Source organism: Branchiostoma lanceolatum, chromosome 18, assembly GCF_035083965.1.
Source record: "Branchiostoma lanceolatum isolate klBraLanc5 chromosome 18, klBraLanc5.hap2, whole genome shotgun sequence".
Taxonomy (NCBI): Eukaryota; Metazoa; Chordata; class Leptocardii; order Amphioxiformes; family Branchiostomatidae; genus Branchiostoma; species Branchiostoma lanceolatum.
Window position 1 is genome coordinate 10,210,762 of NC_089739.1, and position 24,240 is coordinate 10,235,001.

Consider the following 24,240-nt stretch of genomic DNA (forward strand, 5'->3'; position numbering starts at 1 on the left):
ATCTCTCAAACAGATAAAATGCACAGTGTGCACTTTTTGTTGCGGCCAAAATTTCCATATTCGTTGTAATATAGCATGTCTCCTTTAAAACCCTTTCATTTTGCCTAAAACGTATAAAAATGTGTCTATGCTGGCCCGGTTACCATCGTACCGTGAGCTCTCCTGGATCTCCTCGGAACTGAGAGCGTTGCCCGCCCGCAAAGATCGATGAGCCCAACCGGAGGGATTTTTGCGGGGTGTGACTCAGTTATATCTAGCCACGGCTATGGCCCGTATATCAGAAATGTGCGTGCGTGTGTGTATATATGTATGTAAGTATGTATGTTTGTGATTGTTTCTGTGTGTGTGTTTGTGCGCGTATGTCTGTCTGCATGTGTGTCTGTGTGTGTATATGTGTGTGTGAAAGTTTGTATGCAAATGTGTGTGTGTGTGCGTGTATGTATGTATGTATGTGTGTGTGTGTGTGTGCGTGTTCGTGTGTGTGATTGTGTGTGATTGAGCGTGCGTGCCTTTGTGTGTGTGCGTGCGTATGCATGTGTGTGATTGTGTGTGTGATTGTGTGTGCGTGTCTGTATTAGTGTGTGTGTGCGTGTGTGCATGTGTGTGTGCGCGCGCGTGTTTGTGTGTGTGTGTGTGTGCGTTGTTACTAGTGCACCATTTTTCTAGGTATTGTACGTTGATATCGATTGTACGATATTTGTATGACTTTCCAGAACTTTTGTCACGATCGATAAACAAGTACGACTAGACTAAAAAGGGCACAGAATGAATCGCATGTCTCTTCATGTTTCCTTTCAAACTACAGCAGCTGTTTTCTTTATTCATTGTTAAAGTTTATAAATATGATATCTCAAACTTATACTTATCTCTTCGCTTTCTTGGATGTGAAAAAATCTAGTTCCAGCCTCGATGTAAGTGTAGTCTCTACCAGACTAACCGCGTCGGCTATAGAGAGAACATTTGCCGGGGGACTTTGGCCATGGAGGGTTTCATTCCCATCCAGGGTTGCAATATTGGACGCTATCTCCATAGCCGACTCCCTTCATACAGTTGACTCTATTTGGCCAATTTCTACTATTTTCCCAGCGACCCGTGGAGACTGGTAGAGTTTAATGTAAGAGTATGATTGTCCTTCCTTTGTTATAAAGTTGGTTTGCGAACACCGGGTGTTTTTAACAACGCCACCCAGCGTGTTGTAACATGATCTGCCGTGTCTTTTTGTCGGACAATGGGGGACATTTTTCCTGGGGAGGCGCAGCATTTTTCTGTGTCAGAGAGTGAGTGAAGAGGCCAAGAGGGAAAGCAGGGGTGACGCGGCGCGCAAGTGTTGTGGTTCGGAGTTGTGTTGCCATTGTAAGTTGTGGTGGTGACTACAAATGAACCGCAGTGGGAAGATATTTACCTCCAAGTAGATGTGTCAGGGTATTGGGCAGTGTCTGTAAAGAAGGTGTTGTGGTGCCACTCTCATCACCAGACAAAAACGTCAAAACACCGACGAATACTGCGTGCTTCCATCATTTGCTTGGAGAATAGGAAAATGTCGTTTTCAGGGGGTGAGATAGAATGATCCCTCCTTGGAATAACTCATCAACTGGTTGTTACATGTACGTACCCTGTAAAGAGGGCCTGCATGGGGGGGTCCCGACAACGCTCTACGCTAAATTCGGTGGGCCGGCTACGTAATACGCTAAATTCAGAAAGCCTCCCTACGCTCTACGCTAAATTCAGAAAAGCCTCCCTACGCTCTACGCTAAATTATGGAGTGGTCGGCAACGCTCTACGTAAAATTAAAACGGCCGATTACGCTCTACGTAAAAGGGGCATGCAGGCCCTCTGTAAACCGTATTGGGGAAATGATCACTACAGACAATACGACCGTCGGTATGATACCTCAATGTGTCAATTTTTAGGTACGATGATATCCTTTAACGTGAAATAAGTATCAAAGAAATTACAGACTACTTACTCTATCATTCTTCCTCGGATCAAAATAAGCTTGTATTGTTCAATGCGTTGTCTCTCTCCCCCTCTCCCCTTCTCTCTCTCCCCCCCCCCTCTCTCTCTCTCTCTCTCTCTCTCTCTCTCTCTCTCTCTTTCTCGGTCTCTTTATCTCTCTCTCTCTTACTCTTACTCTCTCACTCTCTCTTAGTCTCTCACTCTCTCTCCCCCTCTCTCTCTCTGTCTCTCTCTCTCTCTCTCTCTCTTACTCTCTCTCACTCATTCTCTCTCTTAGCCAGTCGTAGGGTACCTGACCGGGAATGATAAGACCAGTAACGCCGTTCCGAACAAGCTTCAAGTTTACTTGCTTGGTTCATCCAACCTCAGTAGTTTCCAGCTTATGTCATTCTGAGTTTACTCTATGTCTAAATCCTGTTCCTTTTCTAAGTAACAGGAACCCTCCGGAACCCGCACGTCATAGTTGTGGCACGTCACACGCGCATATCGGGAGACACGTGGATCAAGTGTGTGGATTGACTGGCTGCCATGTTTACTGTGACGTCATCGTCGGGCAAGCATCCTATTTGATACAGTATAATCTAATTACAACGCAGCCCGGAAATCTCTAGGTGAAATTTTGTAAGGTGCAATGTGTGCAATTTTGGCGAAAACGTGTTATACATGTATTTCGATTCAATGATACCAACAACGTTGAGTATGATCATGAAATGTTTTATTTTGGTGTTATTGGTGTAATGAAAACTTTATCAAACCTCATAGATTTATCAGAGAAGAATAGGTAAATTATGCATTATATATCCCTATCTAATGTCCTTGAATTATGTCACTTTTTCTCCGGGTTTCTTGTATTTCTAGTTTGTTAAACCATTACGTATTTGCATTGATTTCATTTTGGTTTTGTAATTGAATCGAAGAAGTATCACAAAGAATGCGTAGCCAATTGCTGGATACGACACTTTGTTGCTTAATTTTGTGTATGTGCGTAATTATGTAGGCCTTGTTATTACATTCATATTAATGCAAATCTATGAATATTCGCTTAGATACAATATCATGATGGTGTCAAAAGAATTTTCTTTAAATTTCAGTTTACTTCTTCCAGCCACATCCAGTTTTGGTGAGGCTACTGTAGTGACGTTTAAAAACATCATCCATAAGTTTAAGTCGAAAACCCAATTTTGATATCATTAATTGGTTCATTTGCATGAATTGTCTATTTTCGTGGAAAATTATATTTGTCATGAGTCGATCCTTTTCCGGTAGTGCGTCATTATTTCCACTCATGATCAGATTGTTTACTTGGACCAACCGACCAGGTGTGTCAGAAAGGTATGAAATAAACAAACATACAGAAAACGACTAAATCGCTCATATTTTATATATGGGGAGATTATAGAATATTTAGTTTAATGTAATGCGATGACCTCAAAGTTTAGAGCGTGAAACTTATAAAAACAAAAACACGAAAACAGCAAAACAAAGGTGTAAGGAGTCACGTGACATTTTCCGTGGAATGTGTGACGTCACTACCTTTTGTGGCTGGCCGGGAAGTCCCTTTCACCAACCATTAGTCGTCCGCGATAAAAATAGATCTGGGGAAAAGAAATCTGAATATAATCAGAAAACGAAACAAATTTATGTTTGGTTTCGGGTATTTTGAACTAAAAGGGGAATTTCAGAAGATATAGGTTTAAGTTTATTGCTCGATTTATAGTTTTTTTGGGCAAAAGTCGCAGATTTGATGCGGAGTGATATATCCCGTAATTAGGTTGAGTGTCTGGGTGAGGAAGAGGCCTGTAGGAAAAGCGGGACAGGAAGGGCGAAAATCATTTTTACGGACACATCTCAACGTTACAAACTCGTTTTTTGTCGTCTTTTGGGCCCAAGAAAGGACGGCAACACCAGAGAGGGCCCAAAACTTAGGAAGATGGTGAAGTGGCGGGCGATATTCCTGCTGTTCTTGGCGGCTGCCACGACAGTGTGTGGTCAAGAGAAATCGGTAAGTCCGTGCAGCTGAACAGTGGTGGTGGGGACCATGGTGGTGTGGTCCTCTTTGTACTATTCTTACGACATTTTTAGATAAAACATCATTCCAAATGATAGTCAAACCGGTTTTCCATAAAATTTACGAATCTTCTTGTATAAGACAAAGCCGGTATAGCTTTTACACGGCGTTCACATTCTGTAAAACAGTACTAGAAAATCCCGTTGTTCACTTGCGACATGCTTTTTTCCAGTGTCAACAAAAAAAATCACAGACGAAAAATTGCCGAGAACTTTATGTACAAATTTTCTCTTTGCTATAACAGCGTCAACTGATTTTTATCACTTTTCTGTACTACATTTATGTAGATTCTGACAGAAGTCTTGTTCTGCTTGCCACGAAATGGCTTTTGACAGAAACTAAAGATCGTCTGCACATGCACATACACGTTTGGGCCACAACATACTGGTTGACTACCCCGACATTTCTGTAATTTTTATCAAATTTTGACACATTTAGTGGTAAATCTTTGGTCAGATTATGTTGTTGACGTGTTTGTGGATGTGATTTCTGTATTTTTGGCGTTTTGGAGAGAATTTTGAGGAAATGTGGCGACAGGAAGTATTGATGTATGGGGGAGGGAGGGGGAATCCAAGATGGCGGTCTCACTCCCTCACAGTAAGGGGATCACTGACTTCATAAAATATAACACACGGCGGGATATTAAACAAATCAAGATATAATTCTACACCACACATTGATAGAAAACAGTGTCACACATATTATGTACGGTTTTAGGGTAAAAAGATTGACCTATGGTCACTGACTTGTCCACTAAACTGAACAGGATATGTTGGTTGTGTGTCTAAGTGTGACTAATGCAAATAAACAGGGTCAAAAAGTAAAGAATCCAACAGTTGAGATCATGAGATGTTTTTCTGTCATTAAAAATAGCCAAAACTTTTCTTTTTTTCTTTATCGTCGAAGAAAATAGCCGAAATGCATTCTTTCTTTGTTGAACATAACCGAAATGCATTTTTCTGTTGTTAATCAAAAATAGCCGACATGTTGACTGGGTTGTCTTTGTCATAACTGTACTATTACTTGTGTTGGTAAACGTATGTAAATGTTGGTAGAGATTTTAATATAGAGATAGGATTCATATTCATAAAGCTGTTGCTTCGGTTGGGACTAGGAAGTTACATGGTTTTTGGAACAAAAATAGTACCTAAGCTGCTAAGGAGTGACCTATTGTTTTGTATTATCATGGTTTCAAAAGTGTTTGTTGTATGTTTGCTATCTTGTGCCATATGGCAACAATTGTGTTGAGGAATCAACCTCCCCAGGGGGTAGGGGAGGTCATCCTCCCCAGGGGGGTAGAGAAGGTCACAGGGGGTAAGGGAGGGCTCTAAATTTTTGCAGCTTACACACAAAAATATACATGACCCTTGGCTCGTCATGTGTTATATGCAGCCAGGTTTTCTTTTATACATAATCTCAACTAAAAGTAAAAGCTTCAAATCATTTCAACAAAATGTTATTTTGATAAAAATGGCTTATTTTGTTGCATTGGGAAATAATTTGCTAGCAGTACAGACAACCATTTATTCCGAGTAGACAGAATAGTCCATGTAGGTTGGGAGGTCCTGGTCAACTTCTGCTGACTATCATTATTTATCACCTACCTAAGTGGAAACAGGCTAAGGGGAAATTTATAACTTCATCTTGGAAAGGTTTTACAGACAGCACCATGGGGTTGTCTATTAATGGTAATGGGGGAGCTAGCGACCATTACTACTACTGTAGATCTTAGAATAATCACTGGTTTTTATATTTCCACAGACGTCGGCAAATTTACGTCTGCATTGTATTGCTAGAACTTAAAACCCTGCAAAAAAACACACCATTCGTCCAGTAGCAGTCCACTGTGTTCCTCTTTTCCCACAAATTAAGTCCTTGCAAAAATAAATGAATTAACGGTATATTTTACCCATTCTTTGGTCATGAAATACGGTAGTACAAGCGAAGAAAAGCCCTAGAGAAGTGACACAGTTATCATGTCTGGTTGGATAGGTTGATGACAAATGTTGTGGTCGGAGATGAAAGAGGTACAGTTAGGGGGTTTCTTTCCTAGGTACGATTTAATTTGATTTTGTAAGGATAGATAACCAGTGGACAACACAGAAATTTCTCCTTTTTACCTTAGGAGCATCAAATAGATTAGTTATTGTGCAGTAAAAAGCATTTCACATCAAAACGTAACCGATAACAGACAGCAACAGAGGGAAAGGCAACATGAAAAGGAGATTTCTTGATCCCATTTTGGCTGAGATGTCTGTTTCCTCTAGGGACTATTTCATTACTGGTTGATAACAGCTGATATAACTTACAAAGATTCTGCAAATAATGGCTAAATGTTACAAGTTGTTAGAGGGGAAATATGGCTGGGAATTTTCCATCCATTCTATACGGCAGATTTGAGGAATATTTTGGTAAGAATATCAGCAAGGCTGCTGTTGTATATGGCAGAGGACATTGTTCGATCACAAGTATTGAATATCTATAACGGATCCAGCTGGGTTTGCACACTTCATGCGCAGGGTATTACTGATGAGGATGATATGATATTGATAGTAGCAAATATCATGGTTTGAACCACAACAAGAGTTTATCTATTAGTATTACTTTGGCCAATCAGTAGTTTATTACGAACATGCTTCCCTATTCCCCATTTTGGAAAAATTATCTAAAAATAGATGTGTTAACTGTTTATATGTGTAGCAAGGTTGTTTTTTCCTGACTTGTGTGTGATTCCACGAAGATTGAAGAACAGGCAGTGTTGAGCTGGCAAAGCTAGTATCTGATTGACTAAGTTCATTATAACTTTGCGATGTTATCGATCACTTAGGATCCCATTACTTAGCTGTTATGGCTGTGTTGTCGCAGATAAAGCTTGTAATTTGATTGGCTTATGTGGTGTGATTACTGATATGGGGTAATTTGATTGGATAAAGTCAGTGTCCATTGTCAGGTAAGATGAGACGAAGGCACTGTAGAAAGGAAGGTCATGTAAAATCATACTACAGGAACTGGAGTTTGTGTCAGTATTTCAATCTGCCACCTTGCATAGTGGGCTATTTTCCATGCAATTTGAGTAATGTATTTGTGTGGAGACTATGCTCTACCAGTGGGAATTCACCGAAAAGTCCCCAGCCCTTCCCAATCCTGATACATTATAGGGAACTAAGGCCCAGTTAACATGCAAATTTTGGCAATTTCACCAGCAACAACTTCTCCTATTTTTCTGAGATGTCGTAACAGGCTAGTGTACTTGGGAAAGGGTCTTTGATGGACATACTAAACCTTGCACTGTCCTTTTTGATTGAAGTTAAGAGGATGTGTACAATTAAAACGAATGCTTTCTTCTTTAACGTCATACCTTTGTGACGTGGAAAGACGTATAGGCAAAGGCCATCTGAGAATCACCACACTTTCTTGCTTGGTTTTGTAACAGTTGCTAAGTGATTTGCGTGGTTAGTAATCCAACGTTCCAAGAACGCTGGTTTGTGTCGTCACAGTGCCCCAGGTGTTGAGACTAGTTGAGGATGTGTTACCATGACAAGGTGTTTTAGAGAGGGCTCAGGAAGTTCCTGTCTAAGTTGTTTGTCTGGTACGACGGCCACAAAATAAGTACGGGTACAATATGTAGGATCAAGTCTGAAAACGTTGGCAACAAATTATGGTATCCAACAGAAGCGTCAGTGTTCTAACAGCTTTATTTAGGCTCAGATTTGGATGCCAGAAAGTTTGGCCCTGTGTGAAACGTCTTCCAGATCAGTGAAAGATTGCGTTGTATTCCGTGGTAGATTCGCTGGGAAGCCAGGTGCAGATAGGAGACCTTTTGACTTCTCTGTGAACAGACATGTCAGTGTCACTAAATAAGGTTGACGTGTGGGGTTCAGCTTGTGTGTTTGTCATCTGACCCAGAACTCAACATTGCACAAAGGGAAGTCCTTTCTATTTGAACCCACTTATCCTATTTGTGATGGAATCTGTAGTTGACAATAGGTAATATATAGAAAAGTTACAGATGGAAACTTGATATTCACTGTGTTTTGGCTTTGCTACCTTTCTCCTTGTATCGACATTTGTTTCAAGTTTTCATACTTTGTGAATTAAAATCAAATGCTGCCATATTGTGTTTCTATGGCTCAGTTGATTGCGTTCACCCACATTAATTAAGAAGTCGATAAAGGACTATTATGAAGCATTCATGATTCCATGTCTGAGCAAGGTGATCGTCAATGTGCATCTTAGCATAAAAGCATCGGTGACTCAGATGACAACAGCTTTTGTTTTTAACATGACTTCGCTTAGGCCTTCCACATTACTTTAACTGTCATATCCAAAATGAAAAGAGTTCCCACCCAATAAAGTGCAGTAGTTCCCTGTCTATGTTTCCTTCGAAATTGGATGAACTCAGTTGCCTGGGTGTCATCAGTATTTAGATATGAACCTCTGTAATGGTAATTTTCATGTCAACAAGTCTACTGATCATGACTTTATTGAAAGCAAGCCAAGTCAAATACACATTTTGAAGGCCTTTTGGCTTGTTGCAAAATCAGTTGTGAACCTCCGCTTGTGCGAGATAGACCCCGTTCACACTCATTTTTTTCAATCGCGATTGAAGTATAATCGCGATTGAATCGATCCGATCGCGATTGATTTTTTCAGTGTGAACGCTCCCAATCGCGATTGGAACGATCCAAAACGATCCAATCGCGATTGGATTGTAACTACCTCCGGAGGTAGTTTGATTGGATTAATCGCGATCGGATCCAATCCAATCCTATCAAATTTTGAGTGTGAACGCAACTACGATTCATTCCATCGCGATCCGCGGGGATTTCGGCCGGTTCAAGGCTAGGGTCGCAACTTATCACATAAGTAATGTACCAAGTACAATGTTTTCCCACCAATCGTCGCTTCATTCAAGCTCCCAGATTGTCCTGTCTACAGCACTTGTCGCGTTCATTACCCGTACTACAGCGAGGCCAATATACAAAAGCCTTCGTCGTTCACGCCTTCTCGCGATCATAGCCCGCCGATTGCGTTCCCTTCCACGGCTACAGAACATTCTCCAGAGATACGAAATCATCAAGAGTTGGGGGACTCCCGCCATTTTGTTAGCCTGAGTGTCATCCTGTTTCAGTTCCAGGCTCTACTGTTTGGTGAAGGTAGAGCCTGGAACTGAAACAGGATGACACTCAGGCTACCATTTTGTAGCAAGCGACGCCGAACCTTTGACCTGTGCTTCAATCGCGGTCGGATCACGGCGTACTTTAATCCACTTGGCGAAAAGCAGTGTGAACGCAAAAGTTTCTTTGCGTTCAATCGCGATCGGATCGAACAATCGCGATTATACTTCAATCGCGATTGAAAAAAATGAGTGTGAACGGGGTCATATAGAACTGAACTCCCCCTTTGAGGCCCAGGTAAAGTAGTCTGTCACCATTCAAGCAGGGCAGGCAGGCATGCTTGGTCAGCAGAGAAACCAATATTTGTAGATAATTAGCTGTCATCTTCACCAAGCTAGGGACGTATAAGTTTTAACATTTCATTTGTCACTCGACAATAAGCGATGCTTGGACTATAGCAAAAGTAGGTCACATCCTTATGAAATGTTTCCATTCTCTTCAGGTGCAACAGTTAAATGTACACTGCGGGCTGATTGCTTTTTGAACATTCTTTTTTCTGGCTTTCCCCCAGTTGATTTCTAGCTGCGGATCTGAAATGTTGTATAAAGAGGTCAACCGCTTTCATTGTTGACGGTGTGTGTGAAGTGAACTTTATTACATCACTAAACAATGTAACTCAAAGGATTGTATACACATAAGCACAATAAAGATATCCCAGTGCTTGTTTTTTGCCCGTCAACAAGTGCAAGTCCAATTCATACATGTTTATATGTAACCTATTTAAAATAAGCCAATTGGAGAACTTGAAGTACCATAAAATTGCATGGTTGTACAAAAACCATCCATACTCCAGTACAGAAAGTGAAAAGTTTGGGTGTTTGGAACTGCTTATATGTCGTCCCATCCAATGGCAAATGTACTACATATGGTATGCTAGTAGTACAAAGTAGGACATAGTAACATGCGGAGTTAAAAGAACCTGGTAGATCCTGGCAGCTTGTCTGATACGTTTAAAGCTAAACCCTTTGAAGCCAGGAAATATGCAGAATTGAAAGAGGAAAGGTCAAAAAGATGCTGACCTCCGAGGGGATGCCAAGTCCAATCAGAAGGGGTGAAAAGACTACAGCAAGACTGGACAAAGCCCTTGTCCAATCAGTTATTCATGCATGTGCAAATTAGACCAGCGCAGTCCAGGACTTTTGTGTTGTGAGTATGACCAGGACTGGCTGTGAATACGCGCTGGCAACATGTAACCAAATGGACGTTGTGCCCTTGTAGCTCATCATGCTAAATGTGTGCCCAGCATGTCCTAACCAAACAGTCGACATCTGCATCCTTTTCCCTCAAACAAAATCAATATGTTACAAAGTAGTCCATAGAAAACTGAAACGGAAATAATTTTGACTAGTGAGAACAAAATGTAGCAGATTAAGGTCATTTTCCTTTTGTTACAAAATTTGTACCAGAAAAAAAAGATAGACAATATTTTTACACATTCAACATACCAGTGAAGTTATACTCATGTTGTGTACATTGAAGAATGTTTTCTATGATAGCTTACAATGTCTGTATGAAGTTCATATTTATGTTCAATAAGCTGTTTCCTTTACAAAGTCAGGGTTATAATGAGATGAGATTGATTTGAATACTGTCTAAATATACATTTGAAGTTCAGGTGACATCACCTTTTTTAATACAGCTTTGAGGAAGTTTATAAGACTTGTTTTAATCAGGAAGGTAGGTGGGTGGGAAGTTATTTCTTTAGTGTATGTCTGGCAGACTTCCTATTGAGCAATACTTGCTAACATTTGTCTAAGTACATACAGTTCTAAAATGAGCATTTTCATGCTAAATTCAAAACCATGTTAAAGGCACGATGCACATTTGGTATACAGTAAATATAGTTTGTAGATCTAACAGGTTTCCAACAACTGTTTTTGGTGAATAGATTGAGACTGATATTGAGTTGTGATTTTCGTCTCTGCTAATCTTACCCAGCAGTTCCAGGTTATGACCTTTTCAACCTTATGTGTCCTACTACAGAAGAATTGCTCATGCAGTCTTTGCATGAGAAACAACAGATGGTCTGGTCAGAACTGCAACAGCACTGCAGACATTTATGCACTAGCCATTAAGATTCATTGTGGGAAAATGAACATAACGAATATTTAGTTTTCGGAGACCTTTTTTGGGGGGGGGGGTGTCTTTTGAGCTTAGATATGCATTCCGACTTCAAAGCTCTTAAAAGGATTGCTCTACCATGACAAATGACTTTAGCCTTGATACCAGTGGTACATCATAGGTTACTCCCATCTTGTATTGATCAGTGACCTCTGTCTGTTATATGGTGAGGCCTGTGACCAAAACATGCATTTCTCTCTTCTTTTGAATACGTCCTTCCTATACAATCTTAATCCACTTCAAGAAATTTGAGTCACAATAAAAGACTGTGTGTAAAACCTGCAGTCCGAAGAGTTTTAACAGCCTAACTTTTCAGATGTGAGATTTTCCATTGGTCTAAATGCATCCTTGTTGCTATGCAGAAACTAATCAGGTTAACTGAAGGTCCTGATGTTGTTTTCCTGTACTGTCAATCAAGTTGAGATAGCATTGTAATAAATCTTCAAGTGTTGGCGGTCATTTCATTTTTGCCAGTTTATGTGTTGACCTTTCCACCGCAGAATCATGACACCGTGAAGATGTGTTTCTTTTGTTACACTACTATACTGAAGAATTGTAAAATGAAGTCTTGGTGAAATTATAGTTGAATTTCCAATTATATTGACTCATTGGTCAAACCATGACAATTGAAATAATAGTTTTGCCAGAAAAAATGTTGCATAGAAGTTTTAATTTGGGAAAGTTAGAAAAATACAGGCATTAAATGTTGGAAAGAAGTTGGCACTACCACATTGGTAACATAAACTAAAAGATATCTATTGCATAGAAATCCGGAAGAATGATGATGTTGATGATAATGATGATGATGATGATGATGATTGCATATGATTTTGTAGCATGTACTCAGCATTACGTCAGCTGTAAGGCAATTTCCTGAATATGCTTGAAATGTACTTGGCTCTACTTTAACTAAGGCCACACCATCTTAATTTCTTGGTTTATCTCCCTCTAACTGACCACATGCCATTATTTAGAAAAAGAACAATATTTAATCAATGTTATCTTGTTATCATTTAGAGTCATTAGGACTGAAGATGGAGGTTTGTGCAGTTGGCCTTGTTTAAACACGGAGCTCAATTAGCCATCAGTTGACTATTTTGTTTGGAATGGCTTGTATGGGTTTGATGTAACATACCAGTCTGATATCAGGGATACTGTACATACCATATCATACTGAAATGACATGGGAGATCCACACACATGGTATGGATGGAATGGTAGGGTTATGGGTGAGTCATGTGGCAGGCATGTGCAGATGCATGTCTGTTTCCTTTCTTAGAACTGTCTGTGTATGTTTGGGAGGGGGGGGGGGATCCTCATATTCCAGTATACAAGGGCCATGGATAAAAACTGTTCTTCAACCCTAATCATGTCAGAGATGGTATATTTGAGAATAGCTACAAACTCCAGCTGTCCAGGGATTTCTGTCCCCTCCCAGCGGCTATGTGGTTACAGGGCGGCAAGCCGTTACAGGAGCTTGATTGAGTTCAGGCTACATGATGAAGTTCAACTTCCAGCTTGTTCTTTTGACCCCCTGGTGGCACTGTCAAACCTACCAAAATTTACAACTTGCGCTTCCACACTGTCCCTCTAAGTGAAAAGTATTTATAAACAGCAGATAGCGTAAGTACATGCACACTTAGGGAAAACTCTGTAACAAAACCATTGTGTGGTGAAGCAGACAAATTTAAATGCTAATTTCCTATTGAGTTGTATGTAGCTATAGTTAGCTGGTATACAGGAACTGTCCAGTCCAGTGTAAGAGCATAGAGAGGTTCGGGAGCTGGTATAAGTAGATCCCATTTAAGTGTATCATGGATAGTCCCCCTCTGTTGTTAAAAGGGACCAGGTTTGTTACGTTTTGCTGTCAGCATTTTAGAGTGAAGTCTGACACAGGGCAGATGTAGACTAGAGATGTGATAAAAAGCAGACCCTCTAAGAAAAGCTAGTGTTATATATTGTCAGGATCTCTTTTGATCCTCGCTCATAGGTCCCTAAGGAACACAGGTGTGAAACACACCTGTCCAGGTATGCCAGACATGCAACCCTTGTCCTTCAGGCATTGCATAAGAAAGAAATCACTGTTACAATGAATCAATGTTTAATTGTAGTTGGCAAGTCTGTGAACGTGGATACAAACACTACAGATGTAGACTCATATAATTGATTCTAGAATTGATACAAAAAGTAGTAGTTTCGTTCTGTAGATGTGTTTGCAAAGAATGTGGAGTTTCCAAAAGTGCACCCAACAGATTTTAGTTGCCATATTCTAATTACTCTATAATTAACCTTTTGAATGTGTGACACCTGGCTAGCCAAACCAGGTGGGGCTATCTGATGAAAGACTAATTACATGTTTATCACTGCTTAGAAGTTAACAACTGGATTCCTCAGGAGATGGCCTTCTAGAGGGGTAGGTTCTGAGTGTGAGGTCTGTGTCTGTGTCCAATGAAATAGAAGACCCCTGTAGAATAGATATTTGACATCAAACGTTTCTGTAGATTTAAGGTTTTTGTGGTGTTTTAAAGTTCCTTGTTGGAACAAGTCTGTAGTACAGTTTTGATACATCGGAAATGCACATTCCCAGTGTTAGAATTTACGATTGAGAGGTCACCACAAAACTGCAAAATAACACGGCAAAATGCAAATATTGAAGATTTACAGTGAATCTTACTCTTCAACTATCTGTTACACAAACCGACTTCTGTAGATGAAAGAGCTTTTTGCCTGTGGGTGAAGTTTCCAGCAGTCATAACAGGATAACACTAGCTGCCACTGTTCCCTTTGTTTTCATGCCACCTGTGGTTACCTGGGTTAAGTATGCGCATGTTTAGCGGCTTTTTGACACCGACCCCACCTAAAAAATGTATGAATGCATCTTTGCCTTTATGTTGGGCCTTAGTGCTACAATGCTGGTAAAAGATATGATATCATAGCTGTTCACTTTGTGAAAGAACTAAAAAATATATGAAATCATCTCTATGTAATCCAAGTGATTTTTACATCTGAGACATAACTTGTGAAATCAGCAAATATTTTACACGCTCGTTTGATGAAACCATTGACTTTTTTTTCTGATTCAGCTGGTATACCTTTCATGTTTTGTACTTAAGTATGGATTCTCGTAGCCAATTTTCTGTCTGCATTCCCTGAAGGTTTCAGCTTTGTAAACCCACCTGAATGTCTAAAGAGCAGGGAAAAATGCGGGTTCTTTTGTTCCCTTCCTGCGCCTGAGGCAGGCATCGGCCTCTGTTGTGATTAGTCTACAGCTGGGATTGCACAATAGAAGCACCAACGCTCCGACAGGGCTCGCTGTATATACATTATTTTTTTGAAAAACTTGTTCTATCAAGTCTTCACCTAAGTGCTAGGACCGTGTTACAATACCCATTGTTACCATACCCCATTGATACTATACTACTGTATACTATAGTAAATTAGTATATACACAAGTGCTTGTTATGAATTAAGAAAAGGGAATGTACTTCAAACCTGTTTATATTCTTGAGGACTTATTTTTACTGTGTGAGGGGACATGAGCTTTTCGTGGTATAATCTTCTCCCTGCTGCCTAACTGTGTAACTAATAGGGAATTGAGTGCCAAACAGCTACTTCAGAGTGCTAGATGTTAAGTTTGTTGTTGAAACACAGTAGTAATACCAAAGAAAGACACCTCCCCACCATGAAGATAAAACCACTGCAAACATTTTAAAAGTATTTCGTTAAGCTTATCAAATTGTAAGAGTGTATTGAAATGGTTTTCAATGACTTGAGTGTGTATTTATACTGTACAGATACTCAATGCATCTTCTTAAAAAGACATATTTTTGAACTGGTGGAAATATTGATGTGAGGCCTGGTGTTCCTTCCTACCTCGTTTTTTTTTAATAAAGTTTCAATTTTTTTTTTTATGACTGCCATTTTCTCCTTCCAGTTTGTACCCTAATTTGAAGTCTATATTGTTCTTTTTTCCCATTCCGTGGATCCGAAGGGCCCACGTTCAAACCTCAGTAGTCGACTCGAGCTTGGACATGTTGTAAGGGATTGCATTCGTCATTTCGGATGGTGACGTAAAGCCGGCGGCCCCATGTATGAGGGAGCTTTGGGCGTAAGCCTCAAGCGTCAAACCTCTGCACCTAAAAGAATCCAACACACTTACCGAGAAGAGTAGGGGTGACCCGGTATGCTTGGCCAAAAACGCGAGCCGTGGCGAAGCCGCATTGCACTACCACTAGCTACTTCAAAAAGCATCATGCCTCACCTCAGTTTAGGATGCCTGCTTTACCTTTTTAACCTTTCCCCATGAGTGAAACCTGTACATGTTGTGTCTTGTTCAGGATGGCTTGGCCCTGTTGTTGAACACCCAGAGTTTGGAGGATGGGGAGGAGCACAGGCCTGCCACCATGTACATCGATGTGGACGGGGGATCGGGCGCGGGGGCCATCGACGACTTCGTCGACCACGAGGACGGGTCCGGGCTAGGACCCGACGACGAGGACGGATTCTCCGAGGAGTCCGGCTCAGGTATGTTTTCATGGTGGGAAAGATGAGTTACAATGAGGGGAAAGATGAGTAAAAAAATAAATCTACACACTTATGTAATGGGTTCACTACTACTACTAGTAAATAGCACCAATCACACCACTAACATACATTACAAGCTGTACATTGTTTTTTTAACAAATCAACTACTAGCACATTGATAAAAGACGTTGGTTTCTGAAGTGTTAATGTATAATTATGTGAAATTAAGTTGCTTTTGATGGTGACGTAAAGCTGGCTTCCCCGTGTATTGTACTAGCTACTTGAAAAAGCATCAAGTTTCATCTCAATCGAGGATCACTGCATTATTTGGCACCTGATTCGTTTTAAGCATGACTTCCCCATTACTTCCACAGGCCTGCCTGAGACAGATATGGAAGAGACTTTCACAGGCATTGTGGATACGATAGTCACTGCCAAACCCGTGGAGGAAGTCAACAACAAACCTCCGGAGTTGAAACCATCTCGGGTAAAGCCACCCAAACCAGACCCAACCAAGCCACCAAGGCCAGTCAAGACCTACCCTCCAAAAGTAAGCCAGACATGTCTGGGGAAAAATCAACTGTTCAATTTGTATTTTGTTGTAAACATTTGATTCAGATCTGCTCGTAGAATCCATTGAAACAACTTTTGAAAGTGTTTTTAACATATTTTGGACGTCGGAAATCGTAAGACTCTACACTAGTAAACTATATGTGTTATAACATTGTTAAGTCAAATTAACTTAGTTTGGTACTTTTGTACCATAAATTTTGAGATTTTGTAGTGCTTTAATGTTTGCCTTTGTTGCCGTGTCCTCTTTACCACAAACTTGAAACCACCCGAAAAATGCTTGTTCTGTCCTCTGCCTGCCTACCACCTCATTTCAGCCACAAACTTAGAACTTCTCTTAGAATTTTCTCCTGACTGTGAAATTAAATCACTGCAAACTTCCAGTATCATACGGTGATGATTTACTAGGTCAACTCAGACAACACAAATTCAAGGACCCATGGTAGAATTAAATGGCATTTTCTCAGCTCTTCAGTTTATGTAGGATATTGATCATAACTGTTTACATTTCTTCTTTTAAAGCCACCCAAGAAAGAAGAACCTGTCGAGAAGGTAACAAAGAAACCAGTCATCAACCACATTTCCAAGGACCCAGAGCCTACAAGGGAAAACATAAAGGTATGTAAATCTCTTCATTTTTGGCCACACCTCAGAGGCGGAGCCATTTTATTTCTATTTTGCAGAATATTCCATAATGATTCCCATACTACTCTACTCTTACATTTCATATTTTTGACTGCAAGTGTCCAAAGCTTTTAGAGAGGTGCCATGTTAAACCCTGAAGCAAATATGAATGAGCTGACAGTAACTCTGAAACAAAGTTTTCTTCCTTGTAACATCCCGCCTCTTTCAAAGGAATGAAACAGAAGACGTGTGAAATTTGCCCCTGTGAAAGATACCATTTTGAAAAACGGTTGATGAAATGACAACATGGTGAAAAGACTTCAGTAAGTAGAGTTACCGATGGGATGATGTGAGTGTTTATGCTGCAGTACTTTGTTAATTTGCTAGGTGGAGACCCCACTTCCTACCAGTGAGGTGCGGGTGAACATAGTGGAGCAGCGTCACAACACGGACAACCAGTTCACATCACTCTTCCGCCACCCAGGGGTCATGGCAGGTAGGCAACCACTCCTAAAGATACTGCTGCAAGGGAGAACATGAGACAATTGATTGGAGTATCGCGTTAGAGATTTGGGGATATTGCTGAGAGTGAGGATTGTTTTCGGGGTGATAAGCCTTGTCTGATTGTTGCCTAAGAAATGAGGTTTATTCCAGGGGAAGGGAACCTTCTTGCAAGGGTGGGGACCCTGTCCAAGGGGTAGGGAACCATGCCTTAGGGTTGAGGATTTCTGTCTGCCCATTCCACCAGTTACCAATCATTTTCTGTCCATTTGAATTTCTTTGTCATTCATCACTGTTTGATGTTACCATTCTGTTTCATTTGTATTATTCTACCCCTCCCCGTGTGTGTTTTGTTGACCTCCCTCTGCTTCTGTCCATTTTGCCTCCCCGATCCCTTTGTTCTATCTCCCATCTAATCAACAACTCCCTCTATCTTTCCTTACCATTATTGCACCCCCATTCCTTCCATCTTGCTGTGCACAGTTGTGACTTTAGCCATAGCTACTTCTGGCCATACGCTGTCCCCTTGGTACATAGCTGGTGAGTTCTTCCTGTTTCTGTTTTTATCTTCAAAAATCAGTGTGTGAGAAATGGCAGTGGGGTTAATAAATTATCAAGTCTCTGTGTCCCTACATACATTGTTATAAAGTTATAAGAGAATGATTTTCAAACAAGGCTATAGAAGTTACTAACGTTTTCTTGTAACAGCAGCAGGTAGCTATGGTTTTGAAACATTGTAAACCCCTTCTTCCACCCCTATTCTGACTTGGTCTGATCCATATTGCTGTGCATGCCTCCTTCATTCTGTGACTTGTGATTGATCTCTGTCTTGTTCATGTTGTTGTCACACATGAGATGGGACGCTTCAAACCCCCTAGTCTACAATGGTACAGTCCACTGGTTCGGGCTGTTTTTAGAGGTGGCCATTGACCATTTTAAAAAGCGGTGAACAGAATGAATTGGTGCGGTTTGGAGCGTTCCATGCCATGTGTAGTGATGTTGTTCTATATTGTGCTCTTGTGTGTTTCCATATGTGGCCCGCTCCGCCCTGTCCATCCCCATTTGTGGTACTGGAATTGTCCGGGGCAGCGACAATAGTGGACATTGCCATTCCGAGTGGTTGTCTTCTGCTGATCTTTGTTCCCCCCTAAATTGTTCAACATGGTTTGACCCAAGTGGGCAAAGTATGGCCAAATGGACCACACCATTGTGTGAATGGGGTAGGGCAGGGTGGCAGGATGTGAAAACTAACCAAGCTAACAGCTGTCCCTCCGCTCTCTCCCTGTGACAACTGCTCTGTCCTAACTTAAAGTTGGAAAGTTTGAAGGTAACTGGCTCCCCCTTCCAAACTTAACCTAACTATAGACTAGTACTCCAGCCACTTATTCCTTACCGCCTATCTAATGGCTGTACTAACTCCACCCTGATCACCCCCATGGAAAAATCTTATGGTCCAAGTTAACTTCTCTTCCCTTGGGTGGAATTTGTGATACCCTGTTACCAGAAATGGTGTTGGTGGGAAATACAAAATTTAGTTAATCCAGCTGCTGAGTGACTTGATGTTTACTGCTTAAGGACATCTTAAGCACTATTGGGATAAACGTCACGTCACTCAATCAGTCACTTAAGATAGTGACAGTCCCTTTGAAAAGTTACAAGGGTGTTTCTTACTGGCAGGAAGTCTAAAAGAAAGGGAAAAAATACAATTGCAGATAGTGTTGTTTGGACCATGGGACCATGGGTGTGATGGTAAGGACTTCACAACATTGATGAAATGCATCTACTACCTTCTAGTCACTTCCATACTTAGTGTATTACTTCCATGCTGCCTCTTCCTCCTTTACACAATGAGATCCCCCACCTAACGGTAGACTTAAAATCCTTCCCCACACATTTCAAGGAAAGCACATCTTCCCTAAAAAAGTTACATTCTATATACATTGTTTTACCCAATAGATTTTCTCTTACACAGCTCTGAAATTATCTTTGACACCCTCCCCCTCAATATACGGTATAGATCCTCCTATTGGTTGAATTGTAACGTAATGTTTAGAAGAATGGGGATGGCAGGGTCTTGTGATGTTTTGTACTTGTTGTTGTTTACGTGTTTGTCACGGCATGTTCCATCCATCACGTTGTCATGGTAATTGTTTATTATAATAGAGACACAGCTTCAAAACACTAGTATTGAACTACCTGTTAACTAACTCATCTCTATGAATTCAATAATATGGTAGGTGACTTGTCCTTTAATACTTTTGATTTTAGAGAAAGAAATGAAAAATGAAATAATTTTTAACGAACCAGGTATTTTAGACTGTATGCATATAGGAGTAATAAAAGGCTATACTTTTTGATATGGTATTGTAAGAGAGAAAAGAGGGTAATGTTTAATTTCTTGAGTTACTTGGGTCTTATTGCAAAGAAAACGAAGCAATCTTACTCAAAGTATTTGTATAACTCTTCAAGTGCTTGTATAAGAGGTCCATGTAGTATTGGGTAGAAAGTGAAGTTATTTGTTTACTGACAGTGTTTTGTTGTGTTGTTTAGCTGTTATTGGAGGAGCAGTTGTTGGTCTCTTGTGCGCGATCCTGCTCATCATGTTCATCGTCTACCGGATGAAGAAGAAAGACGAAGGCTCCTACTCGTTGGAGGACAACCCTGCCAAGAAGCTGAACACCAACGCTTACGGCAAAACTTCGAAAGAGTTCTATGCGTAGAGACCACGCGCCGGCACGTACCAAGGGCCAGGGTCTGCTTTATTTTGATAAGTGACTTGTAGAGATGCTATGATTGGCTAGACACTTTGCCGTACATGGCTGGGAGAAACAGCCAATGAGATGTTTTGGTTTATCAACTACAAAGTAACTCCCATGTATGGTAAAGAAGCACAAGCGTAAAGTAGCATAAAAGAGACTGTGTGATTGGTTAATGGTACATCCTTTGCCGTATACAATAGTGATGTGAATTGTTTATCCTTGACTCTGAATCTGTAATTTGTCACTTGCCAAACTGTGATGATTATATATATGGTCAAACACGCTGTCAATTAACCAATCACAAGTGACCATTTTAACAAGAAAAGTCACCACGCCTGCGCCACAACCTATGCTAAAATTCTCCGAAAATTCCTGGTTGCTATGCCAATAAGAATGTAAACACAACTGAATGCCACTTGCTGTCAGGTTGGATTTGATTGGTTGGCTTCATTTGGAGGTGTGTGAACTGACTCTCCTTTGATTTCATTGGTCAATTGTGTATTCTCAGTTTACATTGGCTACAGCCTGATTGGTTGAGATTTTAAGTGTGCCTTCTATATTTTGACATGAAAGAAAAGCTGCTGACCAACAGGAAGTGAAGGATTCAGTTGCTGGAAGTAGTGATATTCTTGTTGCCATGGCAACAGTAATGAAAGTTGTCAATCTTCCACCACTGATGATTAAAAATTAGTTTTTGTAACTTTTAAAGATTTTTTTCTCTTTTTATCTATCTTAAAATAACGTAACTTATTCTTCACTGATATATTTCACCTCAAGTTGTTTGGTATCAGGGTATGTAGAAATTGTCTCCAACCTCAGTATAAAAGCCTCAAACACTCCCAGGTTTAGAAATGCTTTGTCTGGGAAGTCGTAGACAGCTAGAAAATAAGTTTAGTAAGTCTGGAACTGCTGTTCTCAACTGTATGTAGAAAAGTTTTCATCTTTCATTGAGGAAAGAATGACTTAGTGGTAGGTGGTGGGATTCCTTCTGTTCTTGATTAAGACGTGAACTTTTAGCCAGCTGGCTGGGAAATAAGGTTAGGAATCATGTAGGTCTTTTCAGGATGGGAGGGGGGCACAAACTACAGGGGAAACATGGGAATGAACACATGTTCGTAACCTTTACAGCCACAGTTCCTACTTGAACTCACCTAGTATCATGCTTGAGATAATTTTGCATTCAAATTGCTGAAACTGTTCTGTCGCTGAATTGATCGTTGTATTTATTAGATGGCCATTAAATCCCTCGTGACAGCTTGTTATTTTCTTGTTGTGAAAGTTGACATGCGTGCAATTAGCATGCGGAAAATTTTTTTTGTCCACACCCTTGGTGATACCTGGGGTTCGCACTATATTTGTTGTAGAGGAAAAAAGAGAAAGCTTCTAATTTGTGTGCTTGGATGGCCTTTACTGAGTGGCTAGCTGTGTGTAGATTTTTTGCTTGGCATTCATATATATATGTAAGGTTGTATACAATTCAGTACTTTCGGCTTGATTTTTTTGTTCTTATTAACAACTACTAGTAATACTATGTATGTAACGTTAAGTGACAGTCAGCACTTTGCTAAGGCTTTGGTCCACCCCCATATCAAGTATTGGTACAGTCTGAACATGTGGAATATACCATCAGCAAAAATAGGGAAGTCACTGTTTTGTACATACAATCCATTGGGCAGATTCTTTTCTGCACTTCTGGAAGTCAAGTTGGAAGATACCAATTCATGCATGGGGATGCACCATTGAAAACCAAAGGAAAAGTGTGGTCTGCTCAGCTAAAGAATTATCCATTCCCGATAAGTAAGGATGCTTAATATATTTTTATAGCACGGAGTGATAATTGATAATTGGGCCCTGATTAATGAAATGGCGTAATTCCTACTTAGTGACCGGGCTGGCTTGAAACAATTCAAAATGTTTGAAGAGTTGTGTTAAACAGGAAAAGAAATATATTGTTATGGTTGCCATCTTCTTGGAGATAGTGTACTACTTCAAACTCTGATTGTGTTCAAGCCTGCCCCCTGGTGTAAGAACCCTGTAGTGCAGGTAAGAAGGTAAGAACAGATATGTGTATATTAGCTCCCAACAAATGTTACTCTTCAACTAATAGGTAGGGAATACCTCAGTTTTTTCTGTCCCTATTCTTCCCTCTACCTCACTCCCCTAAAATCACCAGTGGAAGTGCCCAATTGCCTTTGTTGGACTGCTCCATTGGTGGGATATGGGGACTGTAGGTTGTACAAGAATGATTTGACATATTTTTCACCAACCTGTACCAGTGTTATAACTGAAGTATGTTGTCTCTTACAATCCAATACAAGATTTTGGATGGACCCAAGATGCCCATTTTTTATTGCAAACTTTCACATGAAAAAAAAAAAAAACTCTTAAAAGACTGCCTCTTGGTATTGCAACACATCCTATTGGCTACTGTTTCCCTGTCAATCAACTCGCCACAGCCAATGAAAACTGGGCATTTGGGTCTGATACATGAACACTAACTACATTGTATTTACCCATAACTTCATAACATGAAAACTTCAGTACATGTAGATACAACAAAATAGCAACTTTGTAACACAACCGTCCACACCTATTCTATGAGTGGAACTGTCCGTTTTGAACCATTGGATCATTCCATGTAAGAGAAATAGGTATGTAACTCCACACGGTTTTCAAGAGACGGGTCCACAGTTTGTGTTCTACTCACCGAACTTCAATAAACACCTTTACTTCTAGATCGTTGTCTCTTATTTTACTTGTTGGTATGCGTTGACTAATATTCATCCATATAATGTTAGGACACATTGTTTCTGGTTGCCCGACCGACTGTAGAAAAACCAGCCGACACACCTTTTTTTTGATCGACTGCTGGCAAGGGACTTTAGATTTTTGATCTGAGTGATGATTATTGAAAATAGAGTCCAAGTTTAGCATATTTCTTCAGACTTCCTATATTTCACACTGTTACCAGATTTGAGTCTTTGAACAGTTGATGTAAGAATGTGTAGTTAAACTGTATTTGTTGGATTACTTTGGAACACGAAATCTAGAAAAAAAGCTTTTCTTATAGTACTGTAACTGGAAACATGGATGACGTCTGTGCACACATAATGTTTTTTTTCCCATTTCCTAGAAAAAGTTAGCATCCATACTGTAAATCATACAAAGAAGCTCAAAAATGAGCAAAACTGAATGTCAGACTGAAAGAAAAGTATCAGAAAAAGGTTACTATTGACCAAAGTATTTCTAAGTCAAAAGATTTAACGTCCTATCCGAGGGAAGTCCCTAACCGAAGCTAGGTACTCATTTCCACCTGAATGAAGTGAGGAAAGGCGTTTAAAGTGCCTTTCCCAAGGGCACAACGCCAACAAATAAGGGGACTCCGGATTTGAACCCAAGGACCTCTTGGTTCTGGGCTAAACACTGCCACTGAGACGCCACATGTTCTGTCTGTTCAGCCATTAGTTCAACCTTTCTGACTATCTAATAAAGGCAACTTTTCCTGCGAGCTGGCATCGGTTTTTGGGTTCCCATAGGAACCATATAATCAAATGACATGGCCTTTAAAAAACTTCAAATAGCAAAATGCACAGAATAGAAGCCGTTCAAGAGAAGGTGAGCGGTGGATAATGATGGCGCAATTTTTTTCAAGGCCGCACCATCTTGATTTGTTGGTTCATGAATTTCTGCAGAAAATTGATTAAGAGGCAGCCAAATTCAACATAAAGGAAGAAACTGGAACACTGATAGACCTCAAGACGAAACATACACTACTACCTGAGCCACATGTATACCAGACTGGTTGACATTGAAATACTGGCTACTTGGCGCTCGATTTTGCCACTTCCCGCGGCGGTCGGGAGCGGTACTGCAGATGATGATCTTATAGGGTACTAGTATATCGTCCCGATTTGTACAAATGTAGGTAGAAATATGCGAG

General features: G+C 40.4%; 1 protein-coding gene across 2 annotated transcripts; it reads left to right on the forward strand.

Annotated features, from left to right (window-relative positions):
• The first annotated feature begins 3,726 nt into the window (after positions 1-3,726).
• Positions 3,727-23,035, forward strand: LOC136424727 (syndecan-2-like). 2 transcript variants are annotated; one of them, XM_066413349.1, is made up of 7 exons: positions 3,727-3,958; positions 15,660-15,846; positions 16,221-16,396; positions 16,939-17,034; positions 17,428-17,536; positions 18,854-18,868; positions 20,092-23,035. In XM_066413349.1, the coding sequence occupies exons 1-7, from the start codon at positions 3,887-3,889 to the stop codon at positions 20,259-20,261; spliced, it is 825 nt and encodes a 274-aa protein (XP_066269446.1). In that variant the 5' UTR covers positions 3,727-3,886; the 3' UTR covers positions 20,262-23,035. The 2 variants fall into 2 exon arrangements, with proteins under 2 accessions (XP_066269446.1, XP_066269447.1); XM_066413350.1 differs by lacking the exon at positions 18,854-18,868 and having other exon boundaries at positions 3,730-3,958.
• The last annotated feature ends 1,205 nt before the right edge of the window (positions 23,036-24,240 follow it).

What these genes read in the sequence shown, in the direction of transcription:
- LOC136424727 (XM_066413349.1), top strand. Translation starts at nt 3,887, where the DNA reads ATGGTGAAGTGGCGGGCGATATTCCTGCTGTTCTTGGCGGCTGCCACG. An exon ending in TGTGTGGTCAAGAGAAATCG is followed by an intron (nt 3,959 to 15,659) that starts GTAAGTCCGTGC and finishes TGTCTTGTTCAG; the next exon opens with GATGGCTTGGCCCTGTTGTT. An exon ending in CTACAAGGGAAAACATAAAG is followed by an intron (nt 17,035 to 17,427) that starts GTATGTAAATCT and finishes TTAATTTGCTAG; the next exon opens with GTGGAGACCCCACTTCCTAC.